Source organism: Pantherophis guttatus, chromosome 3 (genome assembly GCF_059756535.1).
Source record: "Pantherophis guttatus breed Tessera chromosome 3, ASM5975653v1, whole genome shotgun sequence".
Lineage (NCBI taxonomy): Eukaryota > Metazoa > Chordata > Lepidosauria > Squamata > Colubridae > Pantherophis > Pantherophis guttatus.
This window is the reverse complement of record NC_142065.1, coordinates 175,244,472-175,270,859: the sequence shown is the minus strand read 5'-3', so window position 1 is coordinate 175,270,859 and position 26,388 is coordinate 175,244,472. Positions and strand designations below refer to the sequence as shown.

The 26,388-nt window shown below is 36.7% G+C and overlaps 1 protein-coding gene across 1 annotated transcript; it reads left to right on the top strand.

Moving 5' to 3' along the window:
- Positions 1-4,415: 4,415 nt before the first annotated feature.
- On the top strand, positions 4,416-15,684 carry PENK (proenkephalin). Its single transcript, XM_034429820.3, has 4 exons — positions 4,416-4,570; positions 4,703-4,819; positions 5,824-5,964; positions 14,760-15,684. Exons 3-4 carry the CDS (start codon positions 5,827-5,829, stop codon positions 15,390-15,392), a joined length of 771 nt encoding a protein of 256 aa, XP_034285711.1. The 5' UTR covers positions 4,416-4,570; positions 4,703-4,819; positions 5,824-5,826; the 3' UTR covers positions 15,393-15,684.
- Positions 15,685-26,388: the final 10,704 nt, after the last annotated feature.

The following is a 26,388-nucleotide window of genomic DNA, read 5'->3' as shown; positions in this document are numbered from 1 at the left end:
ATGCTGCTAAGATAGCTATATGGATCTGTGTAGGTTGTTTCCAGATGCTGAGCTGCAAAGGATTCGTCTGTTAATTTAATAGGGAGTCACCTTTTAGGGCAATGAGTTTAACTTGCTCTTAGCATTAGATGGTTCTATTGACTACCATGATTATAAATGTAATAAAGGAAATAGTATTATAGTCAACTTTGTTTAGTAGACTAGAAGAAAATCATTTCAAGAAAAAGAAAATGACAGCATTCTTATAACCATAGAATTCTACTGCAAGAAAGTGTTGTGGTTTTCCACTTTTTGTTCCTTTTTCAATATTTAATTATGTTTACTGTTTAAATAGTTGCTACTGTTAGAATTTTACAGAAGTGAGGAGATTCTGTCTCATCCACAGCAGTTTCACAGAAACTAGTCAATAATTGCCTGAAGATTCAGGAAAATGTGTATTACATTATAAAAGTCCATCAGCCTCTCTCTCACAGGTGTACTGTTCACTGTTCAAAATACTTAGCAAATGATTACTCCAGTGAGTTTAGAAAATCATCCCTCCAGTTATAGAAAAGCTGAAGATATTTTCATTACTTTAAACTCTCAGATTATCAAAACTGAACTGCCAACAGCAATCTCCAATAAAACATTTCTGAACATTTACCTCCGTGTTGATGGAAAAATGTACAAGAAGGTTAAGCATTTGCATTCTACAGAAACCTTCATATTTGCTGTGTGTTCATGTTATATTCTAATCATCTTCCAGACACAAGAATGTATTTAAATAGGGTGCTTACAAAACCATTACTGTAAGCTAAGTAACAAAATAAAGCTCATTGTCTATTTGCCAGAAATACTTTGCATTTTTGTTTTCTCATTTTTCATTCCTTTGCAAAAATGCAAAAAAAAAAAAATCTGAATAATTGACCTACACAACAATGGAAATGAAACAAAATGAATTTCTTGTCTTTAAAAATTATCTGAAAAACAAAATCTATGACATAGTTATGCTCTGGACTGAAAATCAGATTTTCCTCCCAGACATGCCTGTGGATTTTTTTTCTTGGATAATTTATTTTAGGTTAAATTATAGCAGTTATTTTTTTTTAATGACATTATACTCTATAGAAATGAAAGATTGAATGTAATCCATGCTAAATTTGTAAAATACAGCTGATGATTATGATTTATTTTGTCAATGTATTTACCAAACTCTGGACTGATAAACTAAGCAAAAAAACTTGCAATTTGCAAAGTCAGTGAAGGCAAATCTGCAATCATTGGAAGATAAAAGGGACAAAATCCTATGATTATTATCAGACTATCTTAAGAGAGGTTTATATGAGCCAGTTGCCTAATTCACCACAGAACGATGTTTTGTTTTCCTATAAATACAGATGTAGATTTAAGGATTTACCTAGCTCTCATTCATCCACTTTACCGCAAATTCAGACAGCACACTAAATCATGTAGTTCCAGCCCTGGCATCTCTCTGATTACTTTGAGACCATCAGTCGATCTGTTCCAACATTTCAATATTGTAGATACAAACAGAAACCTTATTCAGCTTGTTTTCTTCCGTCCAGGTTTACAATTGACTTAAAGCTTCACTCTCTAGAATATGAGCTACACAACCACACAGCCATACCCTCAGATCACAATTACAATGGCCAAACATGTTGTGCTTGTTGTGCCTTAACATATGATTTTCAGTCAACATCAGTGTTGAATAAACTTTCCTTGCTGTTAAAAAGTCTGCCTTTGAAAATCTGCTACAATGTAACGAGTGCCCTCTAGTGTACAAAACTGGCTGAAAAAGATGCAGGGAGAATTAAATGTGATGTTGAAGTCCAAGGAATGCCCAAGACAGCTGCTGCCTTTTGCTTTCACCTGGGTTCTTTTTCTGTAAATAAAAGATGAAAGAGCGACCACAAGAAGAAAAATTATAATATGGATAAGGGAAGTGTTACAAAAATTTAAAATAGACAATACCTTGTGGGAATTATTTGTGGAATCATAGAAACATAATGTTGATACACTCATGTGATGTCTCCAAATCACTCCCACAATGAATTCTTCTTTCTCTGTCTCATATTTCCTATTAAGTTATTACATCAAAAATAGAACATTTTCTGGATCATTTGTAATTTGCAAACAATAGTGACACCATCTCTTCCCTAATATGAATGAAATAAAAAAGATTTAGGGTAGCCAGAAGTGAATTTTCATCTGGAACAACTATGAGTTGCTACGATTACTTAAAGGATTACTTTAAGAATCTTGGAATCCTCAGAGTTCAGGATTCTATTTAAAAAACTATAAAGCAATTTGGATCCTGCAGACTTGAAGACTAAGTATTCCAGTCCTGGTCCTCAGCAGTATTTTGAACTCTTCTTCCTCTTTTTGGCTACGGCGTTGCTGACCTTCTCAGTTAAAACTATAATAAGGACAATATCCAGTGAACAATCTTCTTTTCTTTCTTTGCTGTGCCTCTTCAACTTTTTTTTTCAAGTATAAGTTCTGTATCTTTTCAAAACATCTGTATATCTAATTTTCATTTCAGTTTTTCTCTGAGTTTAGAATAGTTTTAACAGCTATCCATTCAATTTTTATGAATTCTAGTAAAGTATGAAGCAATCAGAAGCAGTCATTTCAGACCATTTTGTGGGGATGCTTTTTATACATGGTATGAATAGAAATACACAAAAAATGGACTTCTGGCATCTGGAAAAAATGAATAATGAGGATAAAGGACAACAAAATAAGAGGACATGAATTACTAAATATCTCATATCTCAGCTAAGAGGAGCCTAAGCAGAGCCAGATAAATAGACAGGCTAGACTAGATTAAAAAAAAAAACTTTAAAAATCTGGATCAAGGTAATGACAAACCATTTTTATATTAATATCAGTAAAATAAGATATAAATGTCCATGTAGTCATCAGCAATCAGGCTCAGGGAACTTTATATTCTATTTGGAGTTCATGTACAAAATAAGCACATGCCCCTTCATTCATTTCACCAATAATAGAACAACCAATTAAAACCTGCTTCCTTATATTCCACTAATGGGATTTATGGATGTTGTACTACGGTATTAAAATAAAGAGAGATGTATTTCAATATAATTAATTGAGACACTTTCTTGGCTTCAAGCCTTTCTTCTAGTTATCTACCCATGGCATGTAGAGTCATTTAATTGATTAATCAGTGCTCTTCCTGACATAACTGAATTCATTGCTTCTCTTCTCAGAGATGCTTCCTAAAATGTACAGTTTTAGAATGGTAAATGTAAAAGGCAGGTATCTGAACTTGTATATTTTTTCTTTTTTGAAAATGGCATAAAGTTTATTCCAGAGTAAGGTGGTAAATGGAATCAGCCAATACTTTATATACAAGAAATGTTTATCACTTTTTAAAGATAATTGTTTTGAAGATATCTAAAAGTGCATTAAGAATCATTCAAAGCCACAGAAACCTCATCTAACATCACAAAAAATTTGTTTAAAAGTTTTGTTTCAACTGGTACATTAAACATTTTCTGCTATCTTTGAACATTTATTGATTCTTGCTTTCTGTTTTCAGCACACACACACAAAAATCTAACTACTGTGTGGATACCATTTTTTCCAAAAAAAATTATATAACAGTTGTGTGTTACCTAAATGCCCTTCATAACAGTGTTAATTGTTTACTGCCACATTTTTTCAGTAAATAGTTTTCCTGATGGATCTCTACATAGCAGTCAAAGTACAGTCAGGCAGTCAAACCATAGTGTGTTCTTAAAATTGGATTTCATTATTAGCAACAGACCCTTATACATCTGACAACACAAACAACAAAATCCTAAGTAGCATCTCCTAGAGCCTCTGAAAAACAAGTGGGAAGAAAGATTAGGAATAAATGATATAGACTAGGTTTCCCCTACCTAGTGCTCTCCTGATGCTCCCTCCAGCTAGGAAGGGAGGGAAACTCTGCAGACTCTAGTCCCAATACAATTTAGACCATATCTTTCTGGCAAATTTCTGGATGTGACAAGTTTCTTATTACATCCTTAAGTGGCTTCTGTCAGAAAGAACTAAATAACACTCCAGCTTTCCCTGGGAACGGGGTCTGGATCAGAACTCTCCAGCAGAAAGGAAGAACTTTTGAAAAACCCATGTGGCCAAAGTTGATTGGACCCAAGGGTCAACATAGAAGGCCCCACTTGGGATGGTGGGGAAAAGCTATCCTGGAGTGAAATATCATCCTGATCAGGTGGGGATGACTACCACATCCACCCACTCACTCAAGGGAACAACAGAATCGTGAGTCTTGCTTTGGCCCTAGGCACGCTGATACGTCTCTCCCCACTTCCCCCCACCCCGTACCAGATGCTTCACTCCTACTGGATGTCGTAGATCTTGCGTCACACGGAGGGCAGTAGGCGATTGGGAGAATGCTGCCCGCGTCTCCTTTTTTGACTAATTATAAAGTCGCCTTCTCCACTTCTTTGCTCCCGATTTTGCTGAAGAGTTCCGAAGCCAGAAGAGACACCCTTCTTGGAAGCGAAGGAAGCAGTCCCACCAGCGCCGTCGTCGCTTCTCTTCGGTAAGATTGATTTGTATTATTGCAGCGGATCGTTCTTCGCCATCTGCCATTCCTTTCTTCCCTCCTCCTCCGTTGTTCATTTTTCTTTCTTTCTTTCTTTCGTTTTCCTTCCTTCTTCTGCATCTTCGTTAGTTAGCATCTTGGAGAAAAGCCCCGCGAAGTTCTTCCGTGGAATCTTCTGACCTCTGAGCAAGAGACTTCACCGCTCACTTCAGAAGCGCACCGTCTATCGCGGAGCAGAGGAGAAATGTAAGTCTGGGCGTGTGGGGAAGGAGGGGACAATTGAGCTCCAGGGCTAGCTTTATCCAGCTTTTTCTTAGCCTGGATTTCACTCGCGCACCTCCCGTGGCTCATTGCCGGCGGAGATGTAAATAAAAGGAATAAGATTACGCAGCGAACGGGATGAAATTCGTTCGTCGCTGGTTATATTATAGCATCTGGAATTGTTCATTGCTCAAGGTTAAATAATCCCATAAAAGTACGTGAAGTATTTTATTGTTTACTTAGTTTGTTACTAAGATTTCTTCCCCCCCCTTTTCGCCCCCCCAGAGTTATACTGAAACTCTGTATAAAAGGCAACATTTATAAAAAGGATCGTTCTGTTTATTATGTAGTGAGCTACTTGAGATCTGATAAAAGGGAAAAAATTACACTCGATTTCAAAGAATGTATTCTAATTGTATGTTCTTTAATTGTTTCTAGCATCATGCATGAAATTGTTCACATATGTAATAATAGACGTTATTGCAGGATCCAGTTTGGGTTGGTCAGCAGGATCAGAGGTTTAGTCTTCTGAGCTTTCGGATTGGTGCTGAAGCCCATCTTCAGGGAACTTCTCTCTAGCAGAGGGTGTGCTTTGGACTATTCTATGTGGTTATATGGTCGCTGTCGTGTGTGGCTTTTTAGGTGTTGATTGGGGATTTAGGTCTGGACAGGCACCTTATAAATCCAACACACAGAATAGTCCAAAGCGCACACACTGCGAGAGAGAAGTTCCCTGAGGATGGGCTCCAGCACGAATCCAAAAGCTTGTAAGTCTAAACCTCTGGTCCTGGTGACCAACCCAAATTGGATCCTGCAACATTATGCTGGGAAACTTATATTCGATGTCATTCATGATATACATTATTGCTGGCGTAATACAGCTAAAAATACCTCGGATTTTTTTTCCATATGTATTTCTTAATGCAATGTATTGCTGGTATAAAAAAGGAAAATATTGTAACTGAGTTTAATTCTTCTTCTTTTTGCAGACCATGACATTGCTTCTGAGGTGTTATTTCTTGCTGTTGGCTCTTAACGCATACCTTATCCTTACCATTCAGGCAGAATGTACAAAAGATTGTGCATCCTGTGCCCATCAATTGGCATATCATGCTGATATCAACCCCTTGGTAAGCAGAATTTACTCATTGTTATTTTGAGATTCTTTCTCCCAGCTCAGCTTGATACTTCATAGTTGCACAAATAGATTACAAATTCAAAATTAGATAGATCACTAACTTAGATTAGTTACTCAACGATGGAATTGAATTATCACTGAAGAACTTACGTTATAGTTTGTTGTCCATGAATATTTTCACACAGTCCATTGAATCTAATATATGTCAACTACAGATAGAAACACTACAAGACTGAATATTAGCATATGTTCTTAAGCAACAAAATTACAAAAGTACATAAAGTGCTATTTGATTTTTCTCCCCAATGTGTTTAAATGTTATAACTTCATTCACTAGTAAAATATTTCTTAAAAATTGATGTTTTCTTATTTTATATTATTATTTTATTTTAATTTTTGTACTTTCAAGTTAATTTTGACTTCTGGCATTAGCCTGGACAAGTCCCTGTATTTTTCTTGCCCATGTTTCTTTTTTTCCCTAAGTGGTTTGCCACCGATTTCTTCCTCGGGGTCAGAAAGAGTGACTGGCAGGACTGACCCATCTGGGCTTCTGCCTAAAACTGGAACTCATGGTTTCCCAGTTCTGGCCCATTGCCTTAAACCACAACACAAAGTGGATCTCAGCCTTAATATTACTATACATTGAATATTCAAGTTATATATACTTCATTGATTAATTAATAGTGAATATGCATTAAATTAATTGGCTACATTCCTGTAGTTCATCATAGCCAGATCAAGGCATTCACTAGTCCTCTTTAACTCACTGTATTGGAAAATGCTTGCTCTTGCTGTAACCACTAAAGAACGGATGGAATAGCAAATAAGACAAAAGGAATGGAATGCCTTTCCCATAGTTCAGCTCGTGATGTTGCAGACTTAGTGGAAGCTATGCATTTTAGAATTAGTACAAACAACAGTGTCTCAGTTATATGGTTTATTATTGTCTCCCTGTATCCTGCTAATCTCAAAATATTATAGTGATGGCATAATTATTGCCATTGTTGGTCCTTTTGGGGGTCTAATCTGACCCAAAACAATATAACTTTCAAAAGCACCATATATTAATGGAGGTCTTTTCTTTCTTCCCCTCCCTCTGTCTTTCTATTTCTTCTTCTGTGAATTTGTTTTTAAAATCTCATCAGATCCATAAGAGAATGTGCGTTCTTCTATATAATCTCCCTGGTTAATAATTAAGTAAAAACAATTGAAACTAGTAAGATTGTCATAGAGAAAAACATGTTTTCTGCCTATATTCTTAGATACCAATGCCCTTTGCAACTCAAAAGCAAAATAGCAGCCGATACTTCATTTTATTAACCTCCCAGACCTTCTTCCAAAATATATTTTTGAGGAAAAAAAGTACTGTTTTTCAACATTTAGACTCCTCCTTCAGCATGCACATGAAAAGTGAGAGAAACAGTTTGGGCTTGAGTTCAATCATAAACCTGTTAAACAATTAGCATCATTAATTTCATTATTATTCCAATAAATATATACATTTAAAAGATAATATTAACCATAAAATCAGGTTATTAATTATCATAATGAAAATGGAGGCAAAATAAAAGTAAACAGCAGAGCCAAACGGTTAAGCCCATCTTCCTTTATCAGACTTTCATTGTGAAAAATGAATAACAGCCCTCTGAAGATAGAGAAAAATAGTACAAGATAGAACTATGGCCACCAAAGGCAACATTTAAGTTACAATAAACTTTTGAAGAACTTCAGGAATGTATTGGTTGTATTGGCCGAAAATAAGAGTTATACTCCAGTATTATTGAATAGAATCTGGTGAATAGTTCTACGTAGACTTCCAAGAGTCCATCCCAATGAGTAAAGATGGACATACTTCTAAGCAAATAAGCATAGGTTTACATCAGATGAGGAAGCAAAATAAACGGAAATTAATCATTTGATATCTTAGCTCATAAATATCTTGTTTAAATTTGATCAGGCTAGTCATTTATGTTTCCTTTTGTTTAATCACATCCTGAATAACAAGTCCTTTCCATAACTATCTTATTTGGTTTTCCTTCTTAGTTTAGAATAGCAGAAGTAAAAAAAACAAAAAGAAATAGGTATTATTCCCATAAAGAACAAAATGTTTTTCATAAAGTAAAATTATATACTTTATATATAAACTAATATATATACTATATATACTAACATATACATACTATATATGGAGATAGCATAAACTAATGCTACAGGGTTATCACAATTCAATAATTACATATTTGGTTCTTGTTCCTTTTAGCTTGCTAAAATGTTTTTGGCTGTTCTTTAATGCTAATCTATTACATTCCCTTAATTTTGCTGTTTCATTCTTTTTCCCCATCAGATCTATTAAGTTAGGGTTATTAATCAATGGTTGATAGTTATCCTGGTGAATATATACATTCACACCATAATCATAATAGGATATACCAATTGAATCTGCCTGTAAAGATTAAAAATGTTTTGGATATGAGATTTAACATTAGCAGGAGGCAAAAAAAAAAAAGGAGCAAGAGCTAAATATTCTGTTAGACTTCAAAAACCAAGAAATATTTCTGTATAATAATGTTCATATACAGCTTTATGCTGATGATAATTGCATCACGATTCTATTGAAGTATACTGTATATAATTTATAGCCAAATATTCATATTTAAGCATGCAGGATTTTCTTACTTCAGAGGAAGTCATGATTCCCTATGGATTCTCAAAAGATCCCTAATGAATATAAATTATTCCTTCATCAAAACTGAGCTGTAAGAAGTAAACTGGTAGAAGAAATCCGCAGTCATAACTGGTAAATCAAGCTTGTTCAATTCCAAGCATGAAAAACAAAAGCAAAATTAAGAAACAAATGTGTATGTAAAGCAATAGCAAACTCTCGGTTTGAACAAAAGCATTTATTATAAAGAAAGCTAATGACCAACCTCAATAGCTTGAATTAATCGTTCTTTATTCTAGCTTCTGAAGTTCCTAACATCCTTTTAGTAATCAGGAATTGGAGAAAAAGTCAGTCAAGGAACGAAATTATATATTTCATCTTGCAAGAATGTGACCTATTTGCTTCCAACCATGATGAATTCAAAACAATTACAATTATTCCTCTTTTGAAAAACTAAATTATTTCAGTTAGACTGACATATGGAAGAAGACAATGAGTGTCAGAGACCTAATAAAATCAAAAATTGCTTTCCAAAACTATGCATGTAAATGGTTAGTCTAAATGACCATACGTTTTAGTATTAAAATTTGCAGATCTTAATGACATACCAAGAATGGGCCAATTTTGAAAAAAAAGTTATCAATCCCCACAATACAAAAAAGAGACCCTATAAAAGTACAGAGAAGAGCAACAAAGGGCTCTGGAGCAGGTGGGTTCTACTTACCTCTGCTACCGGTTTGCAACGGGAGCGCACACATGCGCGCTTACAATGGGAAGGTGGGCAGAGCCTCCCGCTGCCGTTACTACCGGTTCATAAGAACCGGACCAAACCGGGAGCAACCCACCACTGGTCTGGAGTCTGATCCATATAATGAACAGTTGAGAACTTGGTATGCCTAGTTCAAAGAAAAGGACTACGGATGATATGATAACAGTTTTCCAGTACCTATGGGGCTCTCACAGAGAACAGGGGGTCAACCTATTCTCCAAAGAACCTGAGGTCAGGAGAAGAAGTAACATGTGGAAGATCCTTAAAGAAAGATCCAACTTATAACTAAGGACAAATTTCCTGACAGTGAAAACAATTAATAAGTGGAACAACTTGCCTCCAGAAATTGTGGGTGCTCCATCACTGAAGGTGAATAAATTAGGAGTAGGTTCAGTATATGTATTTATCTTTGTTCTACTTGGCTATTCCAAATGAATTCTCATGGTCCAAAATGTTTTAATATTACGTGTACAGTTTTTATACAATTTAATCTTTAATAGAATATATAGGGATGTCAATTATAAAATGCATTTCTTTCTTCAACCTGTGTTTGAAATCATCTTTCATATAATTCAACAACTACTCATTGAATCAAACCAGCAAAATATTTTTAAAATATTTTATTTGTATGCATGTATGCATTTTTATCTTTTTTGTTGCCTGCCTGCCTGCCTCCCTGCCCATCCATCCATCCATCCATCTATCTAACAACATTCCTAAGATTCTGCAAGACAGTTCTTAAACTAATTTCCTTGAAAGCAGAATTTGAGTAGAATTTTTAATTATACCATATTCCATATACCAGAATGGATGCCATTCCAGTTTCTGAAAACACAGTTTCTGAGAACACAATAAGGAAACTTTTGTCAGACCCAAGCCCAGAGACAATATAGTGAAATCCAATTGAGTCCAATTCTTTATTTGCTTATTCCTAATATACAAAATCTTGCCAGACTAAAGCTAAAACTCTCTAACATAATAGACCGATGCTAAGAGATCCTAGGATGTGGCTACCCTGAACCTCTTTCTTCCTTACCCATCCAGTTTTGGATTAACCAGTCTCTTAATTTGGGTTTATCTGCCTCCATGGGAAACTGTCCCAGGTGCATATTTCCTCAGGTACATATTTCATCACACATTTGATTTATCAGCATCAGTGATTATAGAATATCTGGAGAAAACCTTATTAGTTTTAAAAGTAGCTGAACTGCCAACTAATACATGCTTTTTGTTTTGCTTTGCTTTTATCAGCTTAAATCCTTAAACTTCATAGACATATATAATCGTTTAAATGGAGAGAGCATAGATATGTGTATTTGTATATGTTATCCTTATTCAAAATTGTTTTCAATCCCTTAAATGAAGGTCAAACAGGGGATTTATAACTTATATGTGATTCAAAGTATTCAAATATAATACATGATGAGATTTACAGATGGTTGCTTGAATTATCATTCCAAAGAATTATGTAAGTACTGAACTACTTATGCAACATTGCTGACATACATCTCTTTAACCTAGTTGTGCAATACAAAGTAAAGGTAGTTAGCTTAGGCAGCACCAGTAATCTGTTTGGATAGCCGCAAATCCTTGCATAAGAGCTTTACTTTCGGTTCCATCAGATAATCAGAATGATCAATAATTGAGCATGCAATTATCTACTAAATATGGGTCAGAATATACATATAATCCTAGAAATTAAATCCAGAGATCATACTTAAGCAAATGTGCAGGCTATACCTCCTTTATTTCCAAACATTTCCCTCACTGAAATGGAATGAGCAACAATGTAAATTCAGCAGGTAGGGAAGAATGGGATTTAGGTCTGAACCTTAGTGTTTCTATGAGCTATGCAGGGTCTGGTGGCTCAGCAGACTGATAGCATTGTGATTAACACCAGCTGTCTGCAATTACTGTAAGTTCGAATCTCACCAGGCTCAAGGTTGACTCAGCCTTCCATCCTTTCTAAGGTAGGTACATTGAGGACCCAGTTTGTGGGGGCAATAAGCTGACTTTGTATAAATATATACAAAAGTATGAAGGCTATTGCTTAATGCATTGTAAGCCGCCCTGAGTCTCCGGAGAAGGGCGGCATATAAATCAAATTTAAAAAAAAAATTCTGGAATTACTTTACTAATCCAACTAGATCATTTTAAGCATTACCCTCTATTTAAAAATGAATATGTCTTATTGGCATCAATTGCTCAAATTATAACACTGTATATAGAATAGACAGATTCATGTTTAGTCATAGACTTATTAAAACAGTGTAATTTTAATTAATAAAAACTAATGTTTCTTGTTGATTTCAAATGATCTAAACTAATTTAGTATAGTCCTTTTCATGCTATAGAAATGGGGCAGGAAATAATTGTCATGATTCTTCCTTATCCCAAAGTTCTATGTATTTTTGCAAAGGCTGGGAAAACTAAATGCAATATGCATTTAACGAAAATTATTCTTATTTCCTTCCTTTAGTGGAAAATCTCCTAGTGTCTCCATGAACATAATGAAGAAAGACCATATATTCATTATTTATATTTTAAAGTTGTTAATAAACTTAGTAAGGTTTTACTTAGGAAGGCTTTGGGGATTAATTTTAATAAAGTTATTCTGCAACATTCTTAAAAATTTAGCTAATCTAAATTATTTTTTATGAAGTGATTTTGTAGCAGTTTTATTGATATAACATGCAAAATTTTGAAATACTTATTTCAAAAAGAAGTATTATTTTATTTATTTATTTATTTATTAGATTTTTATACCGCCCCCTCTCCCGAAGGACTCGGGGCGGTGAACAGCCAAAATTAAAAAACATACAATATAAACAATTAAAATACGTTTAAAACAGAATTAAATCCAAAATGGCTCCCCAATTTAAAACGCCTTACCCATACCCCTATAAATAAGACGAATTTAAAATTTAAAAATTTAAAATTTCCACATTTAAAAAGGGGGAAGATTTAGGCCAGGCCAGCTTGATAAAATAGAAAAGTCTTAAGCGCGCGGCGGAAGGTGCACAGATCCAGGATCCTACGTATATCCGGGGGGAGCTCGTTCCAAATCGTAGGTGCCCCCACAGAGAAGGCTCTCCCCCTAGGGGCCGACAGCCGACATTGTTTGGCCGACGGCACCCGGAGGAGCCCCTCTCTATGGGAGCGTACTGGCCGGTGGGAGGCTATTGGTGGTAGCAGGCGGTCCCATAAATAACCAGGTCCTAAGCCATGGAGCGCTTTAAAGGTGATAACCAGAACCTTGAAGCGCACTCGGAAGACCACCAGGAGCCAGTGCAGCTCGCGCAGGAGAGGTGTCACATGGGAACTCCATGTCGCTCTCATCACCACCCGCGCGGCCGCACTCTGCGCCAGTTGGAGCCTCCGAGTGTACCTCAAGGGGAGCCCCATGTAGAGAGCGTTGCAGTAGTCCAGACAAGAAGTAACGAGGGCATGAGTGACTGTGTGTAGGGAGTCCCGATCTAGATAGGGACGCAACTGGCGGATCAGGTGAACCTGATGAAAAATCCTCCCGGACACGGCCGTCACATGCTCTTCTAACGACAGCCGTGAATCCAGGAGGACACCCAGGTTGCGGGCCCTATCCGTGGGGGCCAATGATTCGCCCCCAATAGTCAGCTATGGCACTAGCTGACTATATCGGGACGTCGGAAACCACAGCCACTCGGTCTTGGATGGGTTGAGCCTGAGCCTGTTCCTCCCCATCGAGATCCGTACGGCCTCCAGGCACTGGGACATCACTTCAAGGGCATCATTGGGGTGGTCCGGGGTGGAGATGTACAGCTGGGTGTCATCCGCGTACTGATGGTACTTCACCCCAAAACCACGGATGATCTCGCCCAGCGGCTTTACATAAATGTTGAACAAAAGGGGCGAGAGGACCGATCCCTGCGGCACCCCACATGAGAGGCCTCGGGGTCAACCTCTGCCCCCCTGTCAACACAGACTGCAACCGGTCGGAGAGAAAGGAGGAGAACCACCTTAGTACGGTGCCTCCCACCCCCAACTCTTCCAACCGGTGCACATGATACCATGGTCGATGGTATCAAAAGCCACTGAGAGATCTAACAGGACCAGGACAGAGGAGCAGCCCCTGTCCCGAGCCCTCCAGAGATCATCAACCAACGCGACCAATGTCGTTTCCGTGCTGTACCCAGGCCTGAAACCCGACTGGAATGGATCCAGATACGACTCTTCATCCAGGTACTGGGGAAGCTGTCCCGCACCCACACTCTCAACAACCTTCGCCACAAAACGAAGGTTGGAGACTGGACAATAATTAGCCAATATTGCCGGGTCCAGGGAAGGCTTCTTGAGGAGGGCCTCACCACCGCCTCCTTAAGGGCGGCGGGGAAGACACCCTCACCCAATGAAGCATTTATAATCCCCTGGAGCCAGCCTCGCGTCACCTCCCGGGAAGCCAGCACTAACCAGGAGGGACACGGGTCCAACAAACATGTGGTTGCGTTCAATCTACCCAGAATCCTGTCCACGTCATCTGGGGTCACAGGATCAAACTCATCCCAGATAACAGTCTCAAGACCTGCCTCCGTCACTCTTGCTGGATCTACCCAGTCAGAGTCCAGACCTTCCCGAATCTGAGTGATTTTGTCATACAGATACTGAACAAAGTCCTCGGCTCTTCCCTCCAAGGGGTCCTCCCGCGCTTCCTGGTGGAGCAGGGAGCGGGTCACCCTAACCTCCTTTAAAAACAGTTTTGTGCAATATATATCTATTTATTTGCAATGAATTTATATAATCTGATCATTGTTTCAGTCACTTTTCTGCCACTGCTCTTGGTTTCATCTACCTTTCTTTTTTTCTACACTTTAGCTATTCCCAAATATTTTTTACAGAATTTTTATTTTTCAACAATTGGAAAGACAGGGGCAATCTGATTATATTCATTTTCATTACTGTGTGGGATATGTGCTAAGCAAGCAAAATTTCTTCACATGTACATTTTGCTGAAGATATATTTGTAGTAAGTCATGAAGGTGTGTTCCAGTAGTATAAGGATATGTCATGTATAGAACTTCTGAGACATTATTTTTTTCAAGAGCACTTTCTTCTATCCATAAACTCAACAATCCTGTATTTCACAAATCATGCAAAATCTTTATCACTATTGTCAGATTACTGTTTTGAGGAGTACATCTTTTTAATTCCATCTTTTCCATTCCTATGCTTAGAAATTGATCGTTTTGATCAACTTTGATAATCCGTTCAGAAAGATACCATATTTGGCCATTTTCAGAATTTAAAGTTCTGAAACCTAAGACGATATTTCAAATGTTATTTCTACTTCTAAAATAACTTTATAAATCAAACTATTTTTCAGGCATGTACACTAGAATGTGAAGGGAAACTGCCTTCTGCCAAAGCCTGGGAAACCTGCAAGGAACTTCTTCAGATTACTAAACTGGACAGTCCAAAAGAGGATGAAAGCCATTTGCTAGCCAAAAAATATGGTGGCTTCATGAAAAGGTATGGTGGCTTTATGAAAAAGATGGATGAGCTCTATCATGTAGAACCAGAAGAGGAACCCAATGTTGGAGAAATTCTTGCTAAAAGATATGGAGGGTTTATGAAGAAAGATTCAGATGATGATGGTTTAGCTAATTCGTCTGATCTTCTGAAGGAGCTTCTTGCAACAGAAGAAAATGCTGAAATAGGACACTATCAAGACTTGAGTGATAGTGATAGTGAGGTCCTCAAGAGATATGGTGGCTTCATGAGAAGCATAAAGCGCAGTCCAGAGCTGGAAGGTGATGCCAAAGAGTTACAAAAGAGATATGGTGGATTCATGAGAAGAGTAGGAAGGCCAGAATGGTGGATGGACTACCAGAAAAGATATGGTGGATTTCTCAAGCGGTTTGCTGATACTCTTCTTCCTTCAGATGATGATGGAGAAAATTATTCCAAAGAGGCTCCAGAGATGGAAAAAAGATATGGTGGATTTATGAGATTTTAGCATTCCTTATTTTGTCCTTTTGATCCCAAATCAAAGACTGCCTCATTAACCATAATTTATTGTAATGTGTTGCTTGTACTGTACAGTTTTTTACTGTCCTGGTTAATAATGCAACTTATTGTCTGTTATTTCAGGTTTTGTGCTCTTTTAAGTTTAAAATAATTTGTTTTAGTCTAATTTGTCTATATTGTACTTTCATGCTAAATCTACTTTAATTACCATATCCATTTCTTTAAAGAATGTAATTGTTTAACTGTATATATAATAAATTATTCATCTTAACTGCATAAAATATCCTGAAGCAATTTTTGTAGTCACTAAATTTATGAACAGCAAAGATTTAACAGTAGACTGTTTTATGTGAATTTTATGCTGTCCATGAAATAGAAGTTATTCACTTTCTGAAAATATTCCACATGGTTACTTTTAAAATCTTCTGTATTTCAACAGCTTAAGAAAATCTTAATAATTTATATTTAAGTTTACTCTTTACCATACCAGCCTTTATGTTTGTAAAGAACACATTTCATCACTTCAAAGCAATAATCTAATTTGATTTAATCCAAAGGGATATTATTTTCATAACCATTTATATAATTGGCTTGTAAATTGAATAAACAAATGCAATTTTCCTAAATGTTAGTTTCCTTAAGAAAATTAAGAATATAATCCTATAACCTTCTATTATGTAATGACTCAATTAATTCTACATAATAATTTCTGAGAATTTCACCATAAAACTTTTATAGTTATGAAATTACATAACTACTAATAGATCTTAAATTCAGCAAACGCATAGCTTGTAACAGAATTATCAATTTATGTAAATACATTTCCTAAATTCAGAATTGCTTTCACATGCTATATTTCAGGATTTTAAAATTTTCCATGTCTCCAGATATAATTAGTTGCTTGTCTTTTGCGATCAGGTCTGGGCAGCATGAGCCCATACAGTAGCTATGTTACCTTCTTCAGTTATAAGACATTGTATATAGCTATAGTTATTTGTAAGGGGTACAGTTTCTCCAAATGCTCATTAATATTAATTTGTGACTTTATAATGGAATATGGATGAATAAAAAGAAAACAGGCTAGAATGTATTGTATTCATCCCCCTACCCTGCCCCCAGAAATAGTAAAGTTAGTAAGAGCAGCCTACATCTTTTGAGTACTTCAGGTGTTACATTGCAAGTAAGAATAGAAGAACTGTATATACTGAAATGCAAAATTGCAGCATTCCTCTCTTCTAACCTAGGTATGGCATATTTAGAACAATGCTTATTACTTTTATAGAAAGACATTTAATAAAGAGTACTTTGCTGAACATATTGGGAGAGAGCTAAACAATTTTATATCTCATGCACTATATCAAAAAGACTAGTTCCTTTTGGCCCACTTCACCTAAATTTTGAAAAAAAAAAACCTTGATCATTCTGCATTGAGGAGATACAAAATAAGGTTTTAAATGGTACATGCTCTGTAACAAGCATAAAAATGATGCTGTGAGTTGTCTAGGATTAACACTACACTAGTTATCCCATTTGTTCTTTGCTTCTACATATAATTCTTGTGAGACAATGGTCAAGGGCAATGGTGGTATTCAGCCGGTTCTATCCGGATCAGGCGAACCGGTAGCGGCAGCTGCAGGAGGCTCCGCCCAGCCTTGACATAATCACGTCCCATTTAGCCACATTTTTTGAGGTCTGTGCATGTGCAGAAGATGGCACACGCTCACATTTGCCAACCGGTAGCGAAGGTAAGTGAATACCACCCCTGGCCAAGGCACCAAAACCACCCTTCCATCCTTACTTTAAAGAAGTCCGCTAAGAAAGGAAAGGAACCAGGTTCTTCACATGAAGTGGCGTAGGTTCAGCAATAGCACAGACTAGTTTACATACAGATTATTCCTTGCAGGGAAAAGTTGATTTTATTATAAAAAGTAATGATACGTACTAATTTGACTTGGTGTATGTAAATCGTCTGAAGTCTTATTTTCTTAGTATGATAAATTATTAATTTCTATCTATTTCTGCATATCCTAATTTATATCAATTTCACCCATCATAAAAGCTCTATGCTCAATCCTTTGGATTATCTTTTATTTTATCGTATAATTTATTATATATTTTAACCTACAGTTACATTCTCTATTTTTGAAACCCCTCTGTTGATTTCTATCCAACCTAGCTATAGTTCTGTTTTCCTTTAATAGATATTATTCTGTTTATTATTGGTTAATCTTTAGTGAGATTCACAGCCTTTGAGGCTGGTTAATAGCTCAGTAGCTCGAGTCCTAACCTAGGAACTGTTAAGGTATCGTCGGAGGATGTAAGCTGTTCCGAGTAAGGTGGTTTTTTGTAGAATCAAAATGTTCAAGTCCGGTAAATTTAGAATTTCTAAATAGCGGGGTAGCCCTTTGGGTATTGCTCCAAGGGCTCCAATTACAATCAGGACAACATACGATTTCTTTTTTCACAGTCAACTAGGGTTGTTTGAGAATAGAGGTTTGTGACTTGATCCTGAAGAAAACTTTATGCCCTCCATTTTGTTCCATGCATGCTATCTCTAAACATTTATTTTATTTTATTTTATTTTATTTGAATTTATATACCGCACCTTCTCCCGAGGGACTCAGGGCGGGTACAGCCAGATAAAAACATACAGTACAAACATTACAAACAATTAAAAGAATATATATTAATTTGGCCCCAGTTTAAAATGACAAACCAATTAAAAATATTTAAAAATATGTTAAGCCAGCCCGGCTTGCTGAAAAAAGAAAGTTTTAAGGGCACGGCGGAAGGCACCGAGGTCTTGGATTCTCCTTATCTCTGGGGGCAGCTAGTTCCATAGGGTAGGTGCCCCCACAGAGAAGGCCCTCCCCCTGGGGGTCACCAGCCTACATTGTTTGGCTGATGGCACCCCGAGGAGGCCCTCTCTGTGGGAGCGCACGAGTCGATGGGAGGTTGTCGGTAGCAGCAGGTGGTCTCGAAGATAACTAGGTCCTATGCCATGGAGCGCTTTAAAGGTGGTAACCAACACCTTGAAGCGCACTCGGAAGACCACATGTTGGATTGCAACATGATAAACATGTTGCAATCCATTGACATTTGTACTGTCACCACCACTCACTGACTTTTTTGTCAACTGATGCTCTTAATTCCTGCCATACTGGTTTCTTGAACGCTATTACTACTCTTCTCTAATGCTGCCATTCCTGTTCTGGATGCTGCCACTATCACTTAATCATTGCCTCTGCACAGTACTTGGAGTCACCCTCTTGTGATAGATAGATAGATAGATAGATAGATAGATAGATAGATAGATAGATAGATAGATAGATCAATGCTATTTTTTTAAGGACAAGAATGTTTAACAAGAAAAGCAGCCTGGACAATTTTAGTTTTGTTAGTAGTCAGGGACGTATACATGTCAGCCTATAAATCTACAACAACGAGCAAAGCCCATACTAAGTAAGTGGGAGGGGATGGCAAATAAAGAAACAAAATTTCCAATCATTGTCTCCAATATCTGTTTTGGAGGTGAGAATGTGTTCTGCAGGGAACAAGAAGAGGACTTGGCATACAGTTCTATGGCAGATGAGAGTAGTTGGCACTAAGTAAACAATATATAGCACCATGACTGAAGAACCAAAGATTTTTCAATAGTGAAGGAAAAGCCAGGAGTGATGGTAGCAGAGCTGGGACAAGTGAAGTCATGGGTGAGTGAAGCATAGGCAGCAGCAACCCCAGAGATTATTTATTTATATCTGTTAGTTGTTTGTTTGTTTATTTATTTATTTATATCCTCTCTTTATTATTTTTTACAAAATACTTAAGGTGGCAAACATACCCAACATACCGTCCTCCTCCTATTTTCTCTACAACAACTCTGTGAGGTAACTTGGGTTGAGGGAGAAGGACTGACTCAAGGTCACCCAGATGGTTTTCATGGTCAAGGCTGGACCTGAACTCCAGCCTCTTGCTTTGTAGCCATTAGACCACACAGCCCTCCACAGTAGGATGACACACTTGGATTAGCAGCACCAGCAAAACATTATGTAGATCCCAGTGGCAGCTCAGAGCCAGAGAGAACAGAAGTTCAGTTGTGGGGAAATAATTAGTTCCTCTCTATTGCACAGCTGGGAAAATAGCCAAAACCAGTTATGCCCTTGGTAATTGCCAGCAGGAGGCTATAATAAAGACCCATTCCAAAAAAAGGCAATGGAGACAAAATATAGTTAACGTAGCATAAATTTATGAGCTAGAATTAGAAAAGCAAGCAATTGGGAATATAGATAAGAAATAAAGGCTATACGGTAACTATAAATAGCATATAAAAACTATAGAGGGGTCTATTTTGTATAAGGACTGTACAAGTTATGAACATGATCAGTGTAGAACACTGTATAGGACATAGGGATTTTTATGAATTGAGTATAGAATTACTGCACTAAGAAATCACAACCTGGTTTGATTAAAAGCAAAAAAAAAAAATATTTTGTACCTTCCTTTTTATAATAAAAATACTTTCTCAATGGAAGTTGGCTTGTGTCCCTCCTGGGTCTGCCACAGTCCCTCAACCTAGGACAGTCTGGTCTCCTTGGCCAAAATCTGCCAAATTTTTTCTTGAGTCATTTTATACTGCCTGGAAAAAGACAAATACATGTCTATTGGCTCCATGTGTCAGCACTTCCCTCATCCTATTACTTCACAGGGAATAAATACATATTTTGTTTCATATGTGCAACTGATGCAGTTTAATTAATTGTGGGTGTTTAATTTAGATTGGGTTTTCCTTAAATCTAATCTTTTCCTTAAACCATTTATGGATTTGATGTTATTTCTCATGTAGGCACAGTATTACTAAAACAAAGAAAAAGAAAGAAAAAGAAAATGTAATTGGCAACCAAAAAACATGGAATGGGAGAAGCTGCCTAAGTTGTTCTACAATATCTTAAGGTGTGAAATCTTTCAACATATAAGCAATTGCAAGAGTATAAGATGCAACTTGACATCATGAATTATGTAAATGACTTGGCAGAGATGACTGACAGAATGAAGAATGGCAACTCACCTGACTGCATTACCACATTTGGACTAGAAGAACAAATAAAGTGGCAGTTCCCGTTCCTAAAAGTAAATCTGTTCAGTTGCTTTAAGCTATGGACCTTAATAAAATATAAAATGAAGTTAATCGACTATATTATGATTAAATCAATACAAATTATTTAAAAATTGAGGTTGCAATTTTAGTTACCTTCTATATTACTTCTTTTTCACTGATATTAAATGAATAGTAAAGGCCATTCTGTACATTCTATACATTCTGTATACATCAGGTAACAGAAAACATCTCCCAAATTGTATTTATAGAACCAAATTAAGACCAAAAACAAGGAGCAAATTACAATAAAATAATACAACAGCCTAATCAAGGAACCACCGAGAACCCCAACCAACACTGACAGGGCAAGCTACCAGTATATATAAAGACAGGAAACCCCATTCCCTTCTAGCATTGATGATGTTACTTAGCTTGGCAATGAAATGTGTGCAAGAAACAATCAAGCTCAGAGAGCACCAAAGACCTCACACTTCAATCCTGAGCTACTATATCTAATCTTTTCTAGCAGTACCAGGGGTGAAATGCTCCCAGTTCGGACCAGATCGCCCGATTTGGTAGCGATGGTGGCGGGTGGTTCGGAGAACCGGTAGCAAAAATCCCTGCGCCCTCCCTCCCACCATGCTCAGCTGAGCTGCACAATTATCAGAGGCTTTTTTTTTAAAGCATTTTTTTCTACAACCTTTTCCACTGAAAAAAATTTTTTAAAAGTAAAAAAAAAAAGCCTCTGATGATCGTGCGGCTCAGCTGGGATCGTCAGAGGCTTTTCAAAGCATTTTTTCCTGCAACCTCTTGGCCGAAGAGGTGGTAAAAAAAATGCTTTGAAAAGTCTCTGACGATCCCAGCTGAGTTACCTGATCGTCAGAGAGGCTTTTCAAAGCATTTTTTAAAAAGCCTCTCTGACGATCAGGCAACTCAGCTGGGATCGTCAAAGAGGCTTTTAAAAAAATGCCTCTCTGATGATCAGGCAACTCAGCTGGGATCGTCAGAGAGGCATTTTTTAAAAAGCCTCTCTGACGATCCCAGCTGAGTTGCCTGATCGGCAGAGGCTTTTTAAAGCATTAGAAAAAATGCTTTGAAAAGTTAAAAAAAAAAAAGTTGGCCATGCCCACCCAGTCACATTACTCTCCCCCCACCAAGCCACACTCACAGAACCAGTAGTAACAAATTTTACATTTCACACCTGAGCGGTGAATATTAAAATATGTATCTAAGTGGATTTTGTTTCTTCTTTTAAAAGTCTGCTCTATTCTAGGAAAGTACATCAGGCAACTTTGTAAAACAGAGCCAATCTAATCATATTTAAATGAAGGAAATCTTATCACACAATGAATAAGAATGTGGCTTATGAAAACTGTCTTTTGTTGGGTTTTGATGAAGTAATTTCATCACAAAAAAAATAATTAAAGGTTATTTGGAATAACAAAAAATTAAAAAATAAAAGGTGGTGACAGTGGTAGAATTTGGGTTCTAGCTTTTGTTACATAGAATTAATTTCTTGCAATACTTATTCTATGTAGTGAAACGTACTAAAAACATTTATTTTAATTGCAGTCTTGTATAAAATCTTAAATACAAGCCACCACTTTCAGTGAGCCTCTAAATACTTCCTGATTATTTTTTTTCACAATCCAATGTCCTTATTTAATTTGTGGAATATTATTAGAGGGCTTTAAAATATAGCTTTTTCATATATTTCTTCATTACTTTTTCTATTTTTTTATGATACATATATTTCCATTTGAGCATGCTGAATGGTTAGGCAATGTAAGTTAAAGAAATCTAAAATGGGTAGTATGACAAAATCTGGAAATTTACATATTCAGTAACATCTTTAATAACACTGCCATGTTTCCTTGTTCATGCAAACAGTCTGCTTGAGCAGGGTTTTTTTCCAGAAGACCTCCAGAATCTCTTTTAATAGGAGCCTGAATGGCGTAGGAGGCTAATGCCTCCTACTAAGGCAGCATTTAACATCCAGCTGCCTGCAATTACTGCGAGTTCAATTCTCACCAGGCTCAAAGTTGACTCAGCCTTCCATCCTTTCTAAGGTGGGTAAAATGAGGACCCGGTTTGTGGGGGCAATAAGCTGATTTTGTATAAAATATACAAAAGTATGAAGGCTATTGCTTAATGCATTGTAAGCCGCCCTGAGTCTCCGGAGAAGGGCGGCATATAAAAATAAAATAAAATAAAAATAAAAAAAAATAAAATAAATCTGTTATTCTATTATTTAGCTGCTGCTTCCTCTACTCCACAACCCATCCAGTTCCCTTTCAGTCTAGCAGAATCTACTGCCAAGCTCCCATCACCACAAGTCCCCCTCTACCTTCTATCTTCTCTGACATATTTAATGCTTCTTTCTTTTGAAATCTCTGTGCCAGCTTGGAGTTGTAAATTTTCTTGTCTTTCTCAGTAGCTGGCTGAGAATATGCAGGTGCATATTTAAGTTATGCACCTGCCAGTCAAACTACTGGAAAATATTTCATCTTGAAAGTGATATATAACCTTTTTTTTTATTTGACTTCAGGGCATCACATTCTTACACTTAGCAGTAACTGAATTGCTATTAGATCCTAAGCATGAAGAATAAAAAGGAAGCAGCCAATCAATAACACTACTAACAGGACAGAAAATGAATAATAATTGAATTGTAAGTTATGCTTGAAAATATATATATGAAAAGTATATCATACGTACAAGGTCTTGTATTGTGATATTTCCTGAAAACAGACAGAAGCAACAGCATGATCAATTTGTTGCAGAATATTCTTGTGTGATTGGTTCCAGGATTTGTAGTTTGAGAGAGATTATGTTTCCTTACATGAAATGGTCTGTCAAGAATAAAAAAGTTCAGTGTCCTGGTATAAATGCAGAGGAGAATGAGACAGTCAGATTTCAACTTTTCTTTCCTCTCAAGAGTGTCTGGTTACATGTACAAATGAGGCAGTTTGAAGTGCAGTTAGAACAAAATGTTTTCAAAGATAATGCAGGACAGCAATAGGTAGTTCATTTTATTTTCTTCTGACAAAAGCAACATGTCAGTAAGTTGTAGATAAAGAAAACAGCACTTAGATTTATAAACCGCTTCATGGTGCTTTACAGCATATTGCCCTCAACAATCTGGGTCCTCATTTTACCAACCTCGGAAGGATGGAAGGCTGAATAAACCTTGAGCACGTCAGAATCGAACTGCTGGCAGTCGGCAGAATTAGGCTGCAATACAGCATTCTGTGGTACCATGGCTTCTCTAATAATTAAGAAAAAGATTACAGGACTTTAATGGCTATCAATGAAAACTTACACCAGACACATGCTGAAAGTCTAATCCTAATACTTTCAAAATATAGTAAAGCAAGTACTACCAATACATTCAAATGAGTATTTGAAACCCCCTTACACAGAAAACCCCCCAAGAATACTGTAGTTCTAGTTCAGTGGTTCTCAACCTTGGTAGCTTTAAGATGTGTGGACTTCAATTCCCAGAATTCTTCAGCCAGCCAGGCTGATTGGGGAATTCTGGGAGTTGAAGTCCACATGTCTTAAAATTGTCAAGGTTGAGAAACTCTGATCTAGTTGAACATGCTTTTTTTAAAAAAACAGACTTGTGATCTAAACTGATAACAGATTCTGCCCGACAAAAATAATTTTATCTGGGATCCTATTTGAAGAAATTCAGAAACAATACGAATTCATTATAAACCTCTGAGAGAGGGTTGTAAAGTAGTGTGAAGTGGTATATAAGTCTAAGTGCTATTGCTATTATGTTGGTTAGCATCAGTTTCCAAATTTTCTTTTCACATGTAAGGCTTCTTTTGGAGAACAGCTGCCGAGAAACTGGTTTGCCTAGAGTTTTATTAATCAAGCTCAATATTGTTTCATGCCAGCTATTTCTGAATATTCATAATCAAGAAGCTAGAAACAGGGCAAAATTATGCAAGGACAGACTTACCTTTCCGGAAAGTGTTTTCTGAACACTGCTACAACAGTATGCAAAAAGCCCTGCTTGCTGGGAATTGGAGCACAAAGAATCTTGATTTATTAAGGTTTTATTACAATATTTAGTGCAGATAAATGAAAGTTTTAATTTACTAAATTGGATTTAGGACAGCATTTTCAGAACCTCACAAAAATATTTTTCTGAGATAAAATTTCAGGATATAATAACGCTCATGCTTTTCTGATAAGCTTTGATTTTTATTCTCTTCTCTAGCTTCTAAATTACACTGCTACAAAGCCATCATTTGGCTTTTTGTAGCTTAGTAGGAAGAAAGGCTATATCATGATCCATTCAAGTAACATGAATATAGAATTTGTACTCATTTAATAGAAAACTGTATGCTATGCTAACAGATGTGCACAGTTCAGCTAATAATAAGAATTGGTCACAAATGGTGAATGTCTTGATTTACAAAGACTTAAAATGAGAAATCTTAATAGATGCAGAAAACTGATAATAATACAGGAAAAAACATAAATAAATTCAGACCTTTTTGGTAGGTCCTATGCTGTTCAACATATTTATAAATCATTTGAATGTGGGGTTGGAAATTGTGATTTGATGTTATAACACAAAGATAGGGGGAGGGCTAATATCTTAGGAAATAGTAGTTGATGCTCCCATTAGATGAATACGTATCTGGGTGAACAATTACATCAATGAGTATACATCAGAGAATATAGTAGAAATATAGATCCAGTTTGGTCTATAGTTAATGCACCAGGATAGAAGCAGGAGACTGTGAGTTCTAGTCCCACTTTAGGTATGAAAGCCAGTCAAGGGACTTTGGGCAAGTCACTCTCTCTCACCAACTCATCTCACAGGGTTGTTGCTATTGGGAAAAATACCGTAGAAGTGTATATTCGCTGCCTTGAGTTATTTAGAATAATAAAGGCAGGATATAAATAAATAGTGTGGGGCTCTTTTCCTAGCCCTCAGTTATTCAACATACTTATAAATGGCTTAGAAAAAGATTTTAAAAATATTATCAAATTTTCAGGTGACATAAAAATAGCAAGGCATAGCAAATGCCTTAGAGAATCTTAAAGCACAGAAGGATCCTGACAATAGGAACATTAGGCAAAATTCATTAAGATGAATTTCAACATACAGAAATGGTGACTACTGTGAAAAGGATTTAGCGGATCACAACCTGAACATGTGTGAACAGGATGTTGAAGTAATAAAAAAAAAATACAGTCAAAGGCTACATAAACATATGTACAACATCAAAGTCAAGATAACACATTATTCTTCTCAATTCTACAATAATCAAACCGCAACTAAAATATTATGGCCTTCTCTGGGCACATTTTAGGAAGGACATTGACAAAGTGGAGTATGTCCAGGGGAAAGCAAATTGGACAAGGGCCCTGGAAGAAAATCTTATGAGAAACAATTTTGATTGAGTGGTGGGGAGTCTTATTTCTCCTTGTTGATTCTGCTGGAAACTGCCCTCTCACAAGGATGGTGCCAAGCTGAATACAGGCCAACCAATGTCAGGCTTGAGCAACAAGCTTGTCAGTAAATTTTTATCACAACTAACGGATCAACTATTTGATTCTGGTTGCTGCATTGGTCACATGAAATGACATTTGTTAATCCAAAAAGCAGACCCTGCACATGGGAAATGCTAGGATAAAGAAGAACAGTTCAAGTCACTAAATGATTGGGGGAAAGACTGCTGAAATGTATACTTGTCTTCAAATATCTCAAAGGTTCTTATGTAGGAGCCGGGGCAGAATAGTTCAGAACTATTCAAAATCAGAACAAGAAACTGTGGGTTTAGAGAAATATTTCAATTAGCCATCAGAAAAAAACCCCCAAAAGATAAGAACTTTTCAATAATATAAAATCATGTGTCAGAAAGTG